The sequence below is a fragment of the Lutjanus erythropterus genome, chromosome 22 (assembly GCF_056507025.1).
Source record: "Lutjanus erythropterus isolate fLutEry1 chromosome 22, fLutEry1.hap2, whole genome shotgun sequence".
In the NCBI taxonomy this organism is placed as follows: Eukaryota; Metazoa; Chordata; class Actinopteri; order Lutjaniformes; family Lutjanidae; genus Lutjanus; species Lutjanus erythropterus.
Genome location: NC_139338.1, coordinates 26,508,936 through 26,524,924, shown reverse-complemented (window position 1 = coordinate 26,524,924; position 15,989 = coordinate 26,508,936). Strand labels below are relative to the sequence as shown.

At 37.8% G+C, this 15,989-nt stretch overlaps 1 protein-coding gene across 1 annotated transcript in view; it reads right to left on the bottom strand.

The window, feature by feature from the left end:
- Positions 1–15,050, bottom strand: part of sfmbt2 (Scm like with four mbt domains 2) — a 68,746-nt gene extending 53,696 nt beyond the window's left edge. The window contains exons 1-2 of the mRNA XM_084711507.1: positions 14,865–15,050; positions 3,218–3,422 (exon numbers count right to left, since the gene is read on the bottom strand). Of these exons, the coding sequence (XP_084567633.1) occupies positions 3,218–3,308 (91 nt within the window). The 5' untranslated portion in view covers positions 3,309–3,422; positions 14,865–15,050. The remainder of the gene's footprint in view (positions 1–3,217; positions 3,423–14,864) is intronic.
- Between the last annotated feature and the right edge of the window lie 939 nt (positions 15,051–15,989).

Here is a 15,989-nt window from a genome sequence, read left to right as displayed (position 1 = left end):
GTTTTAAACCCAGCAGGACTTTTCTGAGTCGGTTGGTTCGTTTTTTTACACAAATGCCGTCATATACTATACACCCCAGAGAAATGTCAGGAAGGTATGACAAAATAATTTACTCTGCTGCACACTGATGTGTTCAAGGAGTCTTGAGACTTTGAACAGCGTGACGTAATGTCTTCAGTTGTCAAAAAGGGCTGCCGGAAAAAGTCTGCTTGACCAATTCCAAAACTGTTTGTGCTTATTAGCCATTAGACCCAAAAAATATGTTAAAAAAATGGGACTTGGGTTTAAAAATACCAGAATTACCCTTTAAATTCGTGTGAGACAAAGAGCTTCCCAGCTATCTGAGCTAGCAGTAGTGACAATGTTTTCTGCAGGTCTGGTGGTGCTGACTGAAACTCTCACTTAACACTTGTTATTACAGCTTTTAATCACATAATGAACAGAAACATTATGCTTTTATAACCAGGCGAAGGAAAATATTAAACTTAAAACTTTTAAATAACTTGTTGTTGAGGAAACTAAATTCAAAACCAGACCTGCAGAAACCCTGAGATCCGTCAAAGAGTTAAGACATAAAAGCTAAAAAACAGGTGCAGCTAACTGGCTTCATACTTGCAAGTGTAATGTTGCATGATGGGAACTGTAGTGCCAAAACTCACAACATATTCAGCCCAAATGGAAGAAGGAAAAACAGTCAGAGTGACACGCTACATAAAACTTTTCGTCACCTGTGACGCACGCCAATCAACGCATGTGACACACTGAGCATCACACAGACGGAAAGAAAAGAAGTCACAGTGGAGTTCCTGGGATGTGCTGATGCACACACTGACTGTCATGAAAACACTGATGTTCTGGAGAACTGACATGAGTCAACGCTGGGATGTTGGCCAGCGGCGAATCTCAATGGGCTGATGTGCAATGGTCTCTGTCAAAACACCGCCACTGTGCAGGTTTACATAGAAAACACACCACACGCAGTCTTTCCCACTCTGTGCGTTTAAAACTGTTTAAAAACCCACGTTTTTTCATTAAACGCTCTGTTAACACGCATGTTTGCAAATCACATGTGTGTAATTAATTATGTTTTGTTTATTTATTAACTGTTGTACGCTTAAATGTTTTATATGTGGACTCTTGGAAACAACAAAGCCAAATTAATCAAATCACATATCATATAAAGTAGAGCCAAACATATCAGTGTCCAAAATTCTCCAATAAAAAAAACTTTTTTCTTTATTCTAACAGAGAATAATACTTTTTCTTTCTTTTTTTAGCTTTGTGAGCAGCAGGTTATCTACATTCAATTATTTTTCTTCATTCTAGTTTAATATAGGACTGTATATTTTGTTATATTTGTGTTTTTCATGTACATCGTTATTTATTATTATTAAAAACATCAGTGAACATATACTGTTTCAGTGTTTCAGTGATTTAATTTTGGACAATAAAGTTTATAGTTAATCTGTTAAGTGTTTGATGCCCACATTTGCAAAAAAATGCAAATCTACAAAGCATTAAACAGTCAGAATAACTATAAATTTTTTCTGCTTTTGGCGACAGAAAGATTCCTTTTACACACTTTCATTCATTTTTTATCAGGCATACCGATCTTTTGATCTGATGAGGACGACTTTGTGGAACCACCCAGGCCACATTTAGATCTTGTCAACAATACAGGCGTTTTTGAAAACGCATATTTGCCTCTACACATGCAAACAAGAGCTTTGGGTCACTAAAAACTTTTTTTTTTTTAAACTCCAGTTCCTGTGTATCCATGTAAAGATGTAAACTATAAAGTCATCATATCTGTTCATGCACGCCCGTTGTGTGGTGAACTACCAGTTTGTTTACCTTTTGGTTAGCGCTGCCAGGCCGCGTGCCAGAAAGGTGTTACATAACTACAAATAAATAAATAATTAACTTCTGTTGTTTGGGTTTTAAAATTAAAATCGACAGAGGAGAATAAGCTCATGAAACGTGCTCAGAGTGTTCTTCTCTGCTGCATAAACCCTCTGTGTTCATCATAAGTTTGTAAGTAACATAATTTCATGCAATAAATAAGTAAATAAATAAACAATTCACTTGTAAGGTTAAAAATGTAAGTTTTAAAAACTAATGTGTGACAGGTAAATATGATGTTTCTTCAGAGCTTCTTCTTCTCTGTCTGTGGTGCTCTGCTGTTTTTCATTCATACAAGTTATGATGACATCCGAAGCAAAAGCAGATAGTGAAGTCCCTTTGAAGAAACTTTCAAAGGAACTTCAAGAATAGTTTAAAGGATCTTCCAGAGACTCTCAAAGGACCTTCAAAGACCTTCAAAAAGATGAAAGGACCATCGAGAAACTTTCAAAGGACTTTCAAGAAAACTTTAAAGGATCTTCCAGAGGTTCTCAAAGGTCCTTCGAGAGACTTTTAAAGGACTTTCAAGAGATTTTCAAAAAATGAAAGGACTTTTAAGAAAGTTTCAAAAGACCTTCAAGAAAAGTTTAAAAGAGGATATTCAAGAAATTTTCAAAGGACCTACAAGAGACTTTCAAAAGATGAAAGGACCTTTACGAAACTTTAAAAGTACCATCAAGAAAAGTAAAAGATCTCTAAACTTTTCTTGAGGTCCTTTTGAAAGTTTCTTAAAGGTTCTTCAAGAAACTTTCAAAGGTCCTTCAAGAAACTTTTAAAGCGTCTTCAAGAGACTTTCAAAAGACAAATGGACCTTTAAGATACTTTAAAAGGACCTTCAAGAAAAATTTAGAGGATCTCTAAGCAACTTTCAAAAAAGGATCTTCAAAAGGAGTCCTTCAAGAGACCTCCAAAGGACCTCCAAGAGATTTTCAAAAGACGAAAGGACCTTCAAAAAACTTTCAAAGGACCCTAAAAATATTTTAAAGGAACTTCAAGGACTTTAAACCTCTTTTCAAGACAAGTAGCCAAGAGGAGTCATTTTGTATTTTCATTTGTTTGTATGACAACATGCTGCATAATTTATTGATGCTCTTTGTCCTGTATTCATTCTGAGGCGAGGATGCATCAGAGAAACAAGACGTGCCTGAGCGATAAACGCCCGCATCAAAGAACTGACGTGTGTTTATGTTGTTGTACAGAGTGGCACATTTATGACGTTATCACCACTTACTGGGCCAACATTCTTGTTGGAGCGTTAGGAATCATTTCTCAAATTCTCAACACAGATATATTTTGTAAAGCAAGACCTCCTCACCTGTGTTCACCTCCTCTTCTTTCCCATTGGTCGGATAGTGTGACTTCACCGCAGTGAGGGCCAGCGGCTGTTCCTGCATGCGAGACTGCATCCTGCACCTCCACGTCCTGGCGAGCGTAAACCTTTGACCTGAGGTGTGTCGCTTCTTCTTCTTCTTCTTCTTCTTCTTCTCCTTCACTGCATCTCTCACTCTCCTTGTTTACCCCTGACACAGAAAAGATAAACAGAGTTAATGTGCTGATTTATCTAATAATGCTCAAATATTCCGAAACGGACTGTGACATTTTGAGGAAAAACAGCCTGATTTGCTTCTCTCCAACTTGTCAGTTCAATAAGAAAGATAGAGACTAAAGATAGTTCATGAAAGCTTTGACACAAAAAAACACCCACTATTTGGTAAGAATTTCCCTGGAAAACTAATCTAGCAGGCAGGAAATGATGCATTTTGCAATTCCAGTTTCTTTAGAATAAACAACAGAAGAAGTGGGCGGTTAGAAAAAGAGAAGAACGTCACCTCCTGAAACTTTAACTTAACCAACACGAGCTCCAAGGACGAGATCTCCAGAGCAAAGAAGTGTAAAAAAAGAAACCAGAAACAAAGATCTTGCAGTTTTCAACACTCAGACTAATTTACAGCATCATTAGAGGCGAGCAGAAAGCCTGTTATTGTGTTTAATTGCAGACCAGCCTCTGCCTCTCCAGCCTGCGTGCTGTAATATGAGGTTATGCATATTGTCTGCCGGCTCGCCTGTATTTGCATACCACAGCAGAACTCCATGAGATAACCAATCAGAGCCCGACAAAGTAGAAAAACTGGAATGACATGAGCGAGACAACAGGCAGACAAATTAGCGCGACTTGGAAATATTCATCCAGGCAGCCGAGGAGGGAGAAAAATGCAGAATAATGCTCAGTAAAGGAGGAAATCTGAGCATGAATATGCATTCATACAAGAGGGACTTGAGCTGTCTAATGTGCCTTTAATCACCATGATATAGTAACACAATCAGTCTCACTAATGAGGTCATTAGTTAAGATAATTAACCTATCAATTAGCAAATGTTTCTTTGTCAGAATGGGCATTGGAATAACATAAAGGCAGAGGTCTATTAATATGAATTCTCATGACAAGTTAACTGTTAATATTATATTTCTTTACTTTTTTTTGCAAGTACAATTCTATTGTCTTTAGAGCAGCTGTTTCCTGCTTTTTTGCTTTGTGATCCCTCAAAAGTAAAGGAGAAATCTGTAATAAATTTACTGTAATAAATCATAAAATGACTATGATGTGTCAACAGAGACCAAAGACATATGTTAAGTTACCAGAATAATAATGTTTTTGTTTGCCTCTTTCACATTAATTAGAGTTCAAATTGATGCCGAATGTTTACCAAATGAGTAAGAGTCTGTTTTTGTGTCGTAAGGAAATCATTAATAATCTTATAGAAGCTGTAGATGTTTTTAACTGTTAAATTAAGCAAAATATTGATGGAGTTTGGCAGGTTGTCACTGAACTCCAACTCCAGACTAGCAGTGGAGTTTAAAGGCTAAGGCTAAATTAATTATTAAAGTGGACATATTCTGCTCGTTTTCAAGCTCATACTTTTATTTTGGGTTTCTTGAAGAATAGGTTTACATGCTTTCATGTTCAAAAAACACATTATATTTTCTCTCTCACACTGGCCTTAGCTGCAGCACTACTCTAGAGCTGCAACGAGTAATCGATTAGTTGTCAGCAACTATTTTGATAATCAATTAATTGTCTTTTTTTAAGGAAGAAAAGTCAAAGTTCTTCTGTTTTTAGGTCTTTATTCCAGTAAACTGAATATCTTTGGGTTGTAGACAAAATGAGATATTTAAGGACGTCATCTTGGGCTTTTGGACGCACTGATCAATATTTTTCAACCTTTTTCTGACATTTTATTGACCAAATGACTTGAGAAACCGATCAACAGACTAACTGATAATGAAAATCATTAGTTGCAGCCGTGCATTATTCCTGCTCTGTCTGAAACATGAGACAAAAAAGGGCATAACTTAAAAACAAAATGAAAGAGGAGGCGAACATCCATTGAAAACTGGCTTATTTGTGAATAATCAGCGCGACAAAATCAACTTCACAACAACAACAGACCCTGTTTGTCACTTGCCTGGCGGTTGGTCCTACAGTAGGTCATGCAGTCACATCACTCATGACTCACTCCTCAACTTCCACCCACTTTCATCAACCTGGCAATTAACGCAGAGGCACGCCGCCGCGCGTCACACATCGATCCTCGATCGAGCCAAGAACAAAAACCAGGATCAGGCTCTCAAGTTTGGAAAGAAAATATCCAAAAGAGAAGAAGAAAATATCCTTATTCTGTGATTTACAGAGACAACCATCCCGAGGCAGTGGAAAGAAGAGACAGAATGAGATGAAAAATGTGAAAATCCCACAATCCTCTGAGGAAAACAGACTCCCGCGTCCAAAAGACCCTTTAAATCCAGAGAAAATGAAAACACACATATACCGCTCTCAGCTGCTGTTTGAGCTGAGTGTATTTACAGAACTGTGAGGCTACAGAGGCAGCGACAGTCTGCGTGTGTGTGTGTGTGTGTGTGTGGGTGTGTGGGTGTGTGTGTGTGTGTGTGTGTGTGTGTGTGCCACCCCCCCAACACACCACACAGACCCCTGACGTCCCTCAGTGGCTCCAGCAAACATCCATTGCGTAAACAACAAGCTGAGCTAATTTGGCTCACATGACGCCGTCCACTGCCCTTCTCCTCCCTCGCAGCCTATCGGCGCTTCTTTGCCTAAGTGCCCCGCAATCTTCAGCGGCGTTGACACATCGCTGTCGTCAGCACGCAGCTCCTCTACAGCGCTCATTAGAACTCATTAAAGTGCACTCAAACACCGGTATCAAACAGAGCGACGAGGAGTTCGCAGCAGCAGCTCTTGAACCTGGCTTTTCTCTTAAAATTACCCTCAAGTGGCTGTTAGGTAGATGAATATTCTGCATCTGCTTGCTCCAACGCTCCAGAAAAGCTATTTGACACACAGATTTTATAGTTAAATCAAGCAGAAATTAATGTTGAAACTATCAGTAAATTAATCAATTACCTGAGCTGCAGAAAATCAGTAAAAAATTTCAAAAATGTACTTGTTACAGCTTCTGACGTGTGACACTTGGCTGCTTTTTCAAGCAATTTAAAGACATCACCCTGGGCTTTGGGAGCTTTTTCACTATTTTCAAACATTTTAAAGACTGTGTGACATATTTAAAAAAAATGGCAAAACATTCACTGGTTCCAGCTTCTCAAATGCAGCAAATCTGCTGCTTTTTCTGTTTTATATAATTGCACATTGAATATTTTTAGAGTTCGGGACTGCTGATCACATGAGACGAGCAATTTGAAGACGTCACTTTGTGCTCTGGGAACATTTGTCACTATTTTCTGATCTTTAAAAGACTGCGTGACCCACTAAAACCCCAGATTTTCTAATTACATCATGTAGAAACAGCCAACGAATCAATTACTCGAGTAGAAGAAAATCTGTTTTTTATCAAGTAAAGATTGCAAAAATTCACTTGTTACAGCTTCTCAGATGTGATAATTTGCTGCTTTTTCACATGAGACAAGCAATTTAAAGACATCACCCTGGGTTTTGGGAACTTTTTCACTATTTTCTGACATTTTCAAGACTGAGTGACGTATTAAAACCCAACATTTCATAGTTACATCAAGCAGAAATTGATGCTGAAACAGCTGGCAAATGACTTAAGCAAAAACTGCAAAGCATTCACTGGTCCCAACTTCTCAAATGTGCTGCTTTTTCTGTTTTATAACATAGTGCTTTGAATATTTTTAGAGTTTGGGACAGTTGATCACATGAAATGAGCAATTTGAAGATGTCACTTTGAGCTCCGGGAGCATTTCTCACTATTTTCTGACCTTTAGACGACTGTGTGATCCACTAAAACCCCTGATTTTACAGTTACATCATGTTGAAACAGTCAGCCAATGACTCATTTAGTTGGGCAGCAGAAAATCAGTTCTTTATCAAGCAAAAAGAGCAAAACAGCTTCTCAAATGTGTTTTTAGGGTGTTGGACTCTCGATCACAGGAGACAAATACTTTGACAATCTCACTTTGGATTTTGGGAACTTTTTCACTGTTTTCTGACATTTTGAAGACTGACGAAATGTGACAATTAGCTGTTTTTTTCTGTTTTATAGCATTATACATTCCATATTTTAAGGGTTTGGGTCCGAGGTGATGTCTCTAAATGTTTTGTTGCGCTACTTAAAGATATTTAGTTTAATATAAAACAGAGAAAACTGAAAAGGAGGAAAAGGAACAGGTAATACACCGATTATCCCTAAAAACACTAAACGATTTAATATATTTATCAAAAATATAATCAACCAATGAATTAATAATGAAAATGATAGTTAATTGCAGCCTAAATGGACGTCTCGCACCAGTCGTGCATCCACTGCAGCCCTTGCATTCATGGCAAAGAGATTTTTTATTGTGTGTTTTGGCTCCATCCAGCACACTGAATTGAAATAAAACGAAACAAAGACTTTGCGGTTAAACTTTGAGCTTTAATTTGAGGGTTTTAACAACCACGCCAGATGAAAAGTGGAGGAACTGAAGCCCTGTCATTGTCCTCCTGCACTGTCCAGAAATTGAAGGCAATGTGTTTTGTTTTTTTTAAAAAAGGGGTCTGCAGGTCCCACACTGATTACTCAATACAGATGTGAACAACATTAGAAAAAGCTCGAGGCTGAAAGTTGTTTCATTTTAGACCCAAAGTGCTGGATGGATGGAGTTCAGACCCGAAAAACAGGAAATTAGTCATTGTACAAATACTTATGAGCAGCATTGCTCATTTCCCTAAAACTCACCCTGACATATTTATTGTCTTTGCAAACTTTTGGATGTCCTCTGGAATTTTAAAGGTCACACATTTCATTTTTTCTTATCAAGTTAATAGAGTTCCCTGAGGTGCTGAAGAATGCTCTCATTTCGTAAGACACAAAGCCGACCCACATTTATGTGCATAGGCATTTTAAAAAAACAGATTTTCCCATTATGGCGCCTGTAAAATAGATTTTCTTTGGGTGTGTCTGAGATTGGATCCAGCGGGTTTGAAGAGGTTTAAGGGACAATACATATTTTTCCTCTTACCTGTAGTGCTGTTTATCCATCTAGATAGTTTTGGTGTGAGTTGCTAAGATGATCTGCAGACCTTGTTGTGAAAAGTTTCATGGAGGAACTATAGCCTGCTCAACCTAAATATAAACGCAAAACTTTTGTTTTTGTGTTTAAATAAAAAATCTGAGACGACTTCTGTGCAGCTTTTGCAGGAGGAAAAGTCAGAGCACAGAGGGGGATAGAGGAATAGTTTGAAAAATATAGTGCAATGATGTGACTTTAACATACATGGGATATCTTTGCTTTATTAAAGATACCACTGAATTGTATTTTGTATTGACTTTGTCACATGCTTTATACTGATTTGTGCTCTAAATGCAAAAGAGGCACTAAGGGAACGCATGCGTGCACTTGGGGATGGAGGGTGGGATCTGGCTGTTTGTTAAAGGAAAAACTTACACTGAAATATATTGCAGAGCAACGCTGTTATTTCTACAAAGAAAAATCAATAAAGACATTGTCTGGAGGAAAAAAATTCTTTCTGTGGTGGAAAGAAAATGTACTCGATGAAAATATGAATGCAACACTTTTGTTTTTACTTCTTCTGTGCACACAAAAGATTTATTTCTCTAAAATTTTGTTCAGACATTTATTAGGTGCTGAGCTATGGCTATTGTCACGTCCCATGACCACACTTCCCTTTAGGTGAAAATAGGCACTGCAGAAGTACAAGTCTGCTCCAAACACAGGTTAGTTAATGGTGTTACTGAGTAAATGACGTGTGTCGACTGCGCCTGTAGATGGAAAGGAATCAGAAAAGAGTCTCACTGATGGTGGAAGTCAAGTTTTTACAGTGAAAAAACACTGTCCTGCAATAAATCAGCTGCTTTTAGAATGGAGTTTGGTTCAACAAATCAAGATAAAACTGCACATTTTAGAGTGTCCTTTTATTGTGACCAGTCCAAACACACCTGTGCAACAATCCTGCTGTTTAATCAGCATCTTTACTTGTCAGGTGGACGGATTATCCTGACAAAGGAGAACTGCTCACTAACCCCGATTCTTACTAATTTGTGAACAAACCTTGAGAGAAGTAAACTTTTTATGTGCACAGAAGAAGACTGAGGATTTTCACTTCAGCTCATGAAAAATGGGAGCAAAAACAAAAGTGTTGCTTTCATGTTTTTTGTTGACTTTACTTTCTTTCCACCACAGAAAGAAAACAGTTCCTACATGAAACTGCTCACAGCAAAGTCTGCGGATTATCTTGAGTGACCAGGCCATGATAGTCAAATGTACTTTTTTTTTTTGTTTGTTTGCCATCTAGTTCCATTACATTCTGGACAAGGCAGACATCCAATATCTCCAAAACTCTGCAACTCACACCAAAATGATGAGTTATTTATGAGGCAAAAACAGCAAAACATTCACTGGTTTCAGCCTCTCATATCTGATGCCTTTTTGAGTTTTATACTGTTGCACCGGGAATATTTTGAGAAAAACAATTTGATGGCATCACCTCGCGCTCTGGGAACATTTTGCTTCTACTTTCTGACATTTCAAACACTCGGGCTGCAACTAATGATCATTGATTATTTATTTATGCAGATCATTTTTTTTTTTTAGATTAATCAAAGAATCATTTGGTCTGTAAAAAGTCAGAAAATGGTGGAAAAACAATGTTTGTCCCAGTTTCTCAAAGTCCAACTGACACCAAAATAATCTAGAGCAGTGTTCTCCAACCCTGGTCTTCAGGGGCCACTGTCCTGCATGTTTTAGACGTTTCTCTGCTCCAACACACCTGATTCACATGATCAGCTCGTCATCAAGCCTCTGCAGAAGCCTGACAACAACCTGATCATTTGAATCAGGCGTGTTGGAGCAGAAACATCTAAAACATGCAGGGCAGTGAGCTCTGAGGACCAGGGTTGGAAAACACTGATCTAGAGGGATAAGCAGGTGAGAGATTAAACGGTATAAAAATGTCATTTCTAATCACGGTCTGTCATGAATACAGGTAGAAGTCAAAATATGTTTTGGATTTTGGGGTCAACTGCCCCTTTAAGGCCATCGGGAAACAAGAGGATTGTATCTTTACTACAAAACAAGGCTGCAACTGACAGTTATTTATTTATACAGTTGTTAATCGTTTAGTCTATAAAATGCCAAAAAATTTGCTTCTTTTGTCCAACCAACAGTCCAAAACCCAAAGACTCCTCATTTATTCTCATAAATGACAAATAAAAGCAGCAAATCCTCACATTTAAGAAGCAGGAACCAGGAAATGTTTGACATTTCTGCTTGAAAAATGGCTGAAATGACTGATCAATTCTCAAAATAGTCAAAAAAAAAAAAAAAAACTACCACGACACTTAATCAGAGCCAGAAAATAAAATTAAAAAGTGGACTTTTATCATCTTCAGCTCCCCGTGAGAGCCACGATCCTTCGCCGGTTAAACGAGTTTTATAACCCTCAGGGACAGAAAACTCTCCACACGCTTTTGTCCTGAAAGTGCCTGTCAATGTCGAGTGTTTGACTCGGTCTTTATCTCTGACTTTCTGGAGCAGTTTAACATTTGTACTTGAAGCTTACTGGCCTGCAGCGTCCTGGAGGAAACAGCCCAGATTGGGCAGCGAGGGATTAAGCCGGTCTGGGAGAGTTAATCTCAGACGCAGGACATTTGTGCCCCCGTGCTCTCAGATTGAGGGGTTTTTTTTTGTTTTTTTTTTATTGATTAGCCCCTGGTGGGGCGCTGGGCATCCACATGTTGTCCTCCTGCCTTTCCCCTAAACCCATCCATGCCAAAGATTTAATGGGGGATTTAGGAGATTAACTACCACTGCATGGGCTCGGGTTTTATTGCATTACTGCCTATTAGGTTCTCCTCTTTTGGAGCCATCCAAGAGTTGTTTCCTCTTGGCAACGGGAGGCCTAGATATAACAATTTGTCCTCTGTTTCTTCCTTGATTCCTACAGTTTTTAACATAGATGAGTACACAATGCAGCCTGTGTTTTTCATGCCCAATTACGACAGCCTGTGATGCACGCTGAGATCAGCTAACTATAAAATGATGAAGTGCAAGCAGCAACTGCCCCTGGTGGACCACAAAAAACAGGAGAAGAAAACAGTGCAGGAGCCAGGGAGAAGAGGGGAAACTCCCTCAGCGAGCCCAGAGTTGTTTTTTTTTTTTTTTTTTTGAACATCAATGACTGGAAAATAACTTCCTACAACACACATAAACATGTACAACACAACCTGCAGCTCTGAGACCTCTCCTTCCTCTGAAAGCGTGAGACGTTAAATCTGATATTTGCCTAAGTCCTTTCTTTATTCAAATACAGGCCGAGAGTTAGTTTGCCAACAGCAGGACAGAGGAAAGGAAGGAAGGAAGGAGGGAAGGTAGGTAGGTAGGAAGGAACAAAGAAAGAATAAACTAAAAGTTAGTGTCTTGACTGAACTGGAAAAGACAAGTTGTGGAAATTTCATAATGATTCTAAATAACTAATCTTCTTTTCTTTTACTTCAGTTTAGAAGAACTCATATTTGTAAGTTCTTAAATGTTCTGACAAAAACATTTAAAGTTAGGTTTTCTTAACTTGAATGAATAAAACCTATATATTTAAGTTAAATTAATGAGAAAACATTTGTTTGTGCTTACAATTTTAAGATGACTGAATGTGCACTTAAAACTTTTTGTAATGATTCAAAGCAAATAAACTTTTCTAGTCAAATAAACTTGACCTTAATTCAGTCATACTTAAGATGTTAAGTTGGACCAACAGCTCTTCAGTCAAGCTGATGAACATTACAAATGTAATTTCCTGTCACATTTTCTCAGTTCTTCAACTTGATTTAATGAGTTGACTGAACTCTGTATGGGACATTCATTCAACTCATCATTTCAAGTCAAAAGAACTCATTTATAAGAAAATAAATAATAATTCTGAAAATAAATGTGAGAAATTTTAAGTTAAGTTTACTTGACTTGAATGAGTAGTTAATGAGAAAAGATTAATTTATTCCATTAGATTCCTGTATATTTTATTGTAAAGAAAGAAAGAAAGAAAAAGTCTGGGGTTCCTTAAAATCTTAAGTTGACTGAATTTGAAACTGAAAGTTTTTGTAATGATTCTAAACAAACTTTTCCAGTCAAGTAAACTTGATATTAATTCAGTCGCACTTTCGATATCGAATTGAACCAACAACTCTTCAGATTAGTTGATTCCACTAAATTCCTGTATGATGTTTATGAAACAAAGGAAGACAAAAAAGAGGAAAGAAAGAAAGAAAGGAAGGAAAAAGAAACAACTTGTTGCCCTAAAATTTTATGTTGACTGAATTTGAAAAAACAAATTACAGTAACAGCAATGATTCAAGGCAAATAAGCTTTTCTAGTCAAAAATAAACTTGATGTCTATTCAGACTATGAAAAAATGGTCACAGCAGGGTTTTAACACTCAAACAATGCATGCTGGGAAATCAGCTGACCTCATTTCTTCATAAACTTTGACCTTAAAAACTTTGACCTTAAAAAGTTGATATTGATTCAACCTATAAGAAAGAAGGGTCTCAAGAGACGTTTAAATCTCAAACAATGCATGCTGGTCATGTGTTTTTTTTTGTTTTTTGTTTTTGTTTTTGGAAACTTAATTTAGTGAGTTGACTGAACTCTGTGGACCAGTGAAGTTCTGGTGTGTTTTGAAAAACTCCACTAAACTGCTGAAGAAAGCAAGAAAGCATAAAAGCAGTACAGAAAGAAAGAAAGAAAGAAAGAAAGAAAGAAAGAAAGAAAGAAAGAAAGAAAGAAAAATCCTGACTTCATTATTTCCTGTAAAGTGACCTCCTCTTTCTCCTCCTCTCTCTCATATCTTTCCTTCTCTCTTTCATGAAGCTCACTGTGTGATTGAAACGTTAAGAAGAAGATTAACATACAAAGCCTAATCAAAAACAGCTAAATGATTCAAAAAATGACCATTGGATTGCTCTTGCAGACCATCAATAATGTGCAGCAGGATTCATACTGTGGGGAAAATGGATCATATTTTACCTTTATGGTCACGTTATCATTTTTCCCCCTTCAAAGTACTCTTGCATTTTCTTTATGTACAAGCCTGCGCTCACATCCCCACTCGCAGCTCCGTGTAAAAAAAACAAAAAAAAAACAACATCTTTGGAGCGACAAGAAGAAGTCTAAAAACATGATTTATTCATTGCACATGAGCGTCTACTGTCGGCTCCATAACGTGCAGTCTTTATTGTTTCTGGTCATTATGATGACGAGTTTAATCTGGAGGAGGAATCCTCGAATAATGCAAAGCTGTAAAAACCCCGGATTTGCAGACCGCTCGCAAAAAAACAGAAATAATTAAACAGATACGCGCGGATTAATCCAATTATCTGCTTAATCAGTGCAAATGTACCCAAAGAGGCACAATAAACTGGGAAAAAAATATCTCGTCCGACTGTGAAATCATCAACATAATAATCTAAGATTGCACGCAGGCAAAAAGTGGAATTAAATCATCCTGAAAAACGATAATAATCTGATAAATATAATCTAGAAACAGACGTATCGTGTGAACCAGAGCATTTTTGGATAAAAGTGAAAGAGGAAACGTGCACATAAGGAAGATGAGGCTGTGGAGGGGTGTAGCCGAGCAGCAGGCAGGCAGGCTGGCTCTGGCACTCCGGTCATGTACTTTGCACACTCAAAACTGCAGCGGAAAAAAACTCCCACGGAATCGCCAAATGCACACTTCGAATTTAATTGATTAAACCTCGTGTGTATCCATCAAAAGAAACCGAACCGGGCGCGTTATCTGCCGTCGTTTTATTTTTTCCTCGTTCAAAGATTTTAAGGCGCAGTTTTTCCCCCTGAAACACCATATAACCCGCCATGTTGAAAGTGGTTTGACATTTTGGCAGTGTCCGGTATTTTCCGATGGCTTGTTTAACGCACTTAAAGGTGACGAAAAAAAATCCCACATGACTCATCGGCGATAAGTCATTTCTAACGTTTAATTTGCGAAAAAAAACAACTTCGTGAATCGTGTTTGCATCAAACAAAAAATGCGTCGTGGTCTCTAAACATTAAAAACACCTTAAAATAACATTTGCGCCGCGTCTCTGCGGGGTTTTCGTACGTTTTATTAAATTTCACATAATTTCCACAGCAGTTAATTACATGACAAACATAAACACTGAGGAAAAACAACGCAATAAACCGAATTACCACGAGTGCCACGACACAGCGTGTTCTGCGCCGGTGAAAGCTTGTTAATTACAGCGCGTGAGACACACTTTGAACAACTTGGGCTCGTGAACGAACGCTCGCGACTCTGTCGTTTCTACAGAAACCGCCTCGAGAGCACTTCAGCGTGAAAATGAGCAGAAAAATTACTCTCCCCGTGTTTATTTCGGCGACACAGCGCAAATAACAAAACGCAGCGAGCACGGAAAAGCCTCAGTGGAGCGCAGGAGCCGTCACCTGTCTGTCTTACCTGTCCCAAGTTTTTTTTGTCGCCTCTCCTTCTCCGAGACCCCCTCTGTGTTTTTTTTCTCTCCTCTCCCTCCTCTCTCGTCTCTCCTCGTTCCGAGCACAGCAACGCGAGCAGCGACGTCTTTCAGCTGCTGCTGCTGCCCCCGTTCCAATATGGCATCTCCCATCTGCGCATGTCCAAAAACATCTACAGATATTTTCAAGCCAACTCCTTCACAGAGCTTTTTAGTGCAGGAGCAGAAAAGTGTTTCTTCAGCAGCTTGGTATAAATAGGGAACTGAAGTTCAGTCAACGCCTACAAAACCAAACACACCACAGCGGAAAACTGAGCGTGTTACACAAGGAAACATTATTTTTTTTATGCGCATTTAAGCTCATTCTGATGTAATAGTATTAACCTAAATACATCTACTTCAATATATGTGTCAACGAATCATCGTTGGTACTTAAAATGAGATTAAATCTGTCTTTTTGTGTGTTTACATGCAGTTATTTGATTCAATACCCAATACTTCTATCTATCTAGCTATGTAAAAAAAATATATGCACTGGCATTTTTTAAATTGAATTCTATATTATTTTTTGTCCTTTTTTAAATTTATATGCATTTTTTTTTAAAGGAATTTAGTCATCTCTAACCTCCTCAACCATCTGATGACCCCCAGGTTTTGGGGACTCTTGGTTGCTTACGACCCACAGGCTGAGAACAGCAGCTGCAAATCTCAATTTAATAAGAACTTTATTTATTTATTTATGTGTAAATATTTTTTTTTATTTCTATTTCTTCTCATTTATTAACTTATTTTCTCTATTCCCCCCTCTACTTTATTAACAAGAAGAAAAACCCACTCTATACCCATTAAAACAACGATAAAAGTGGTAATGTAAGTAAATCTGTCTTATATTGTGACATATGTTGTTATTTTATCTATTTACTGTTTATATTGTCGTTCCCCTTATAATTCTTGTGCAGTAACTGAGCATTCACTGCATTTCTCTGCATATTTTACTTTTTATGTCTCTCCATGTGACAAATAAAGAGTCCTTGAATCCTTGGATCCTTTTAACTATACCATTTTTTGTTAGCAGGAAGAAAAACCCACCCTATAATCATTAAAACAACATT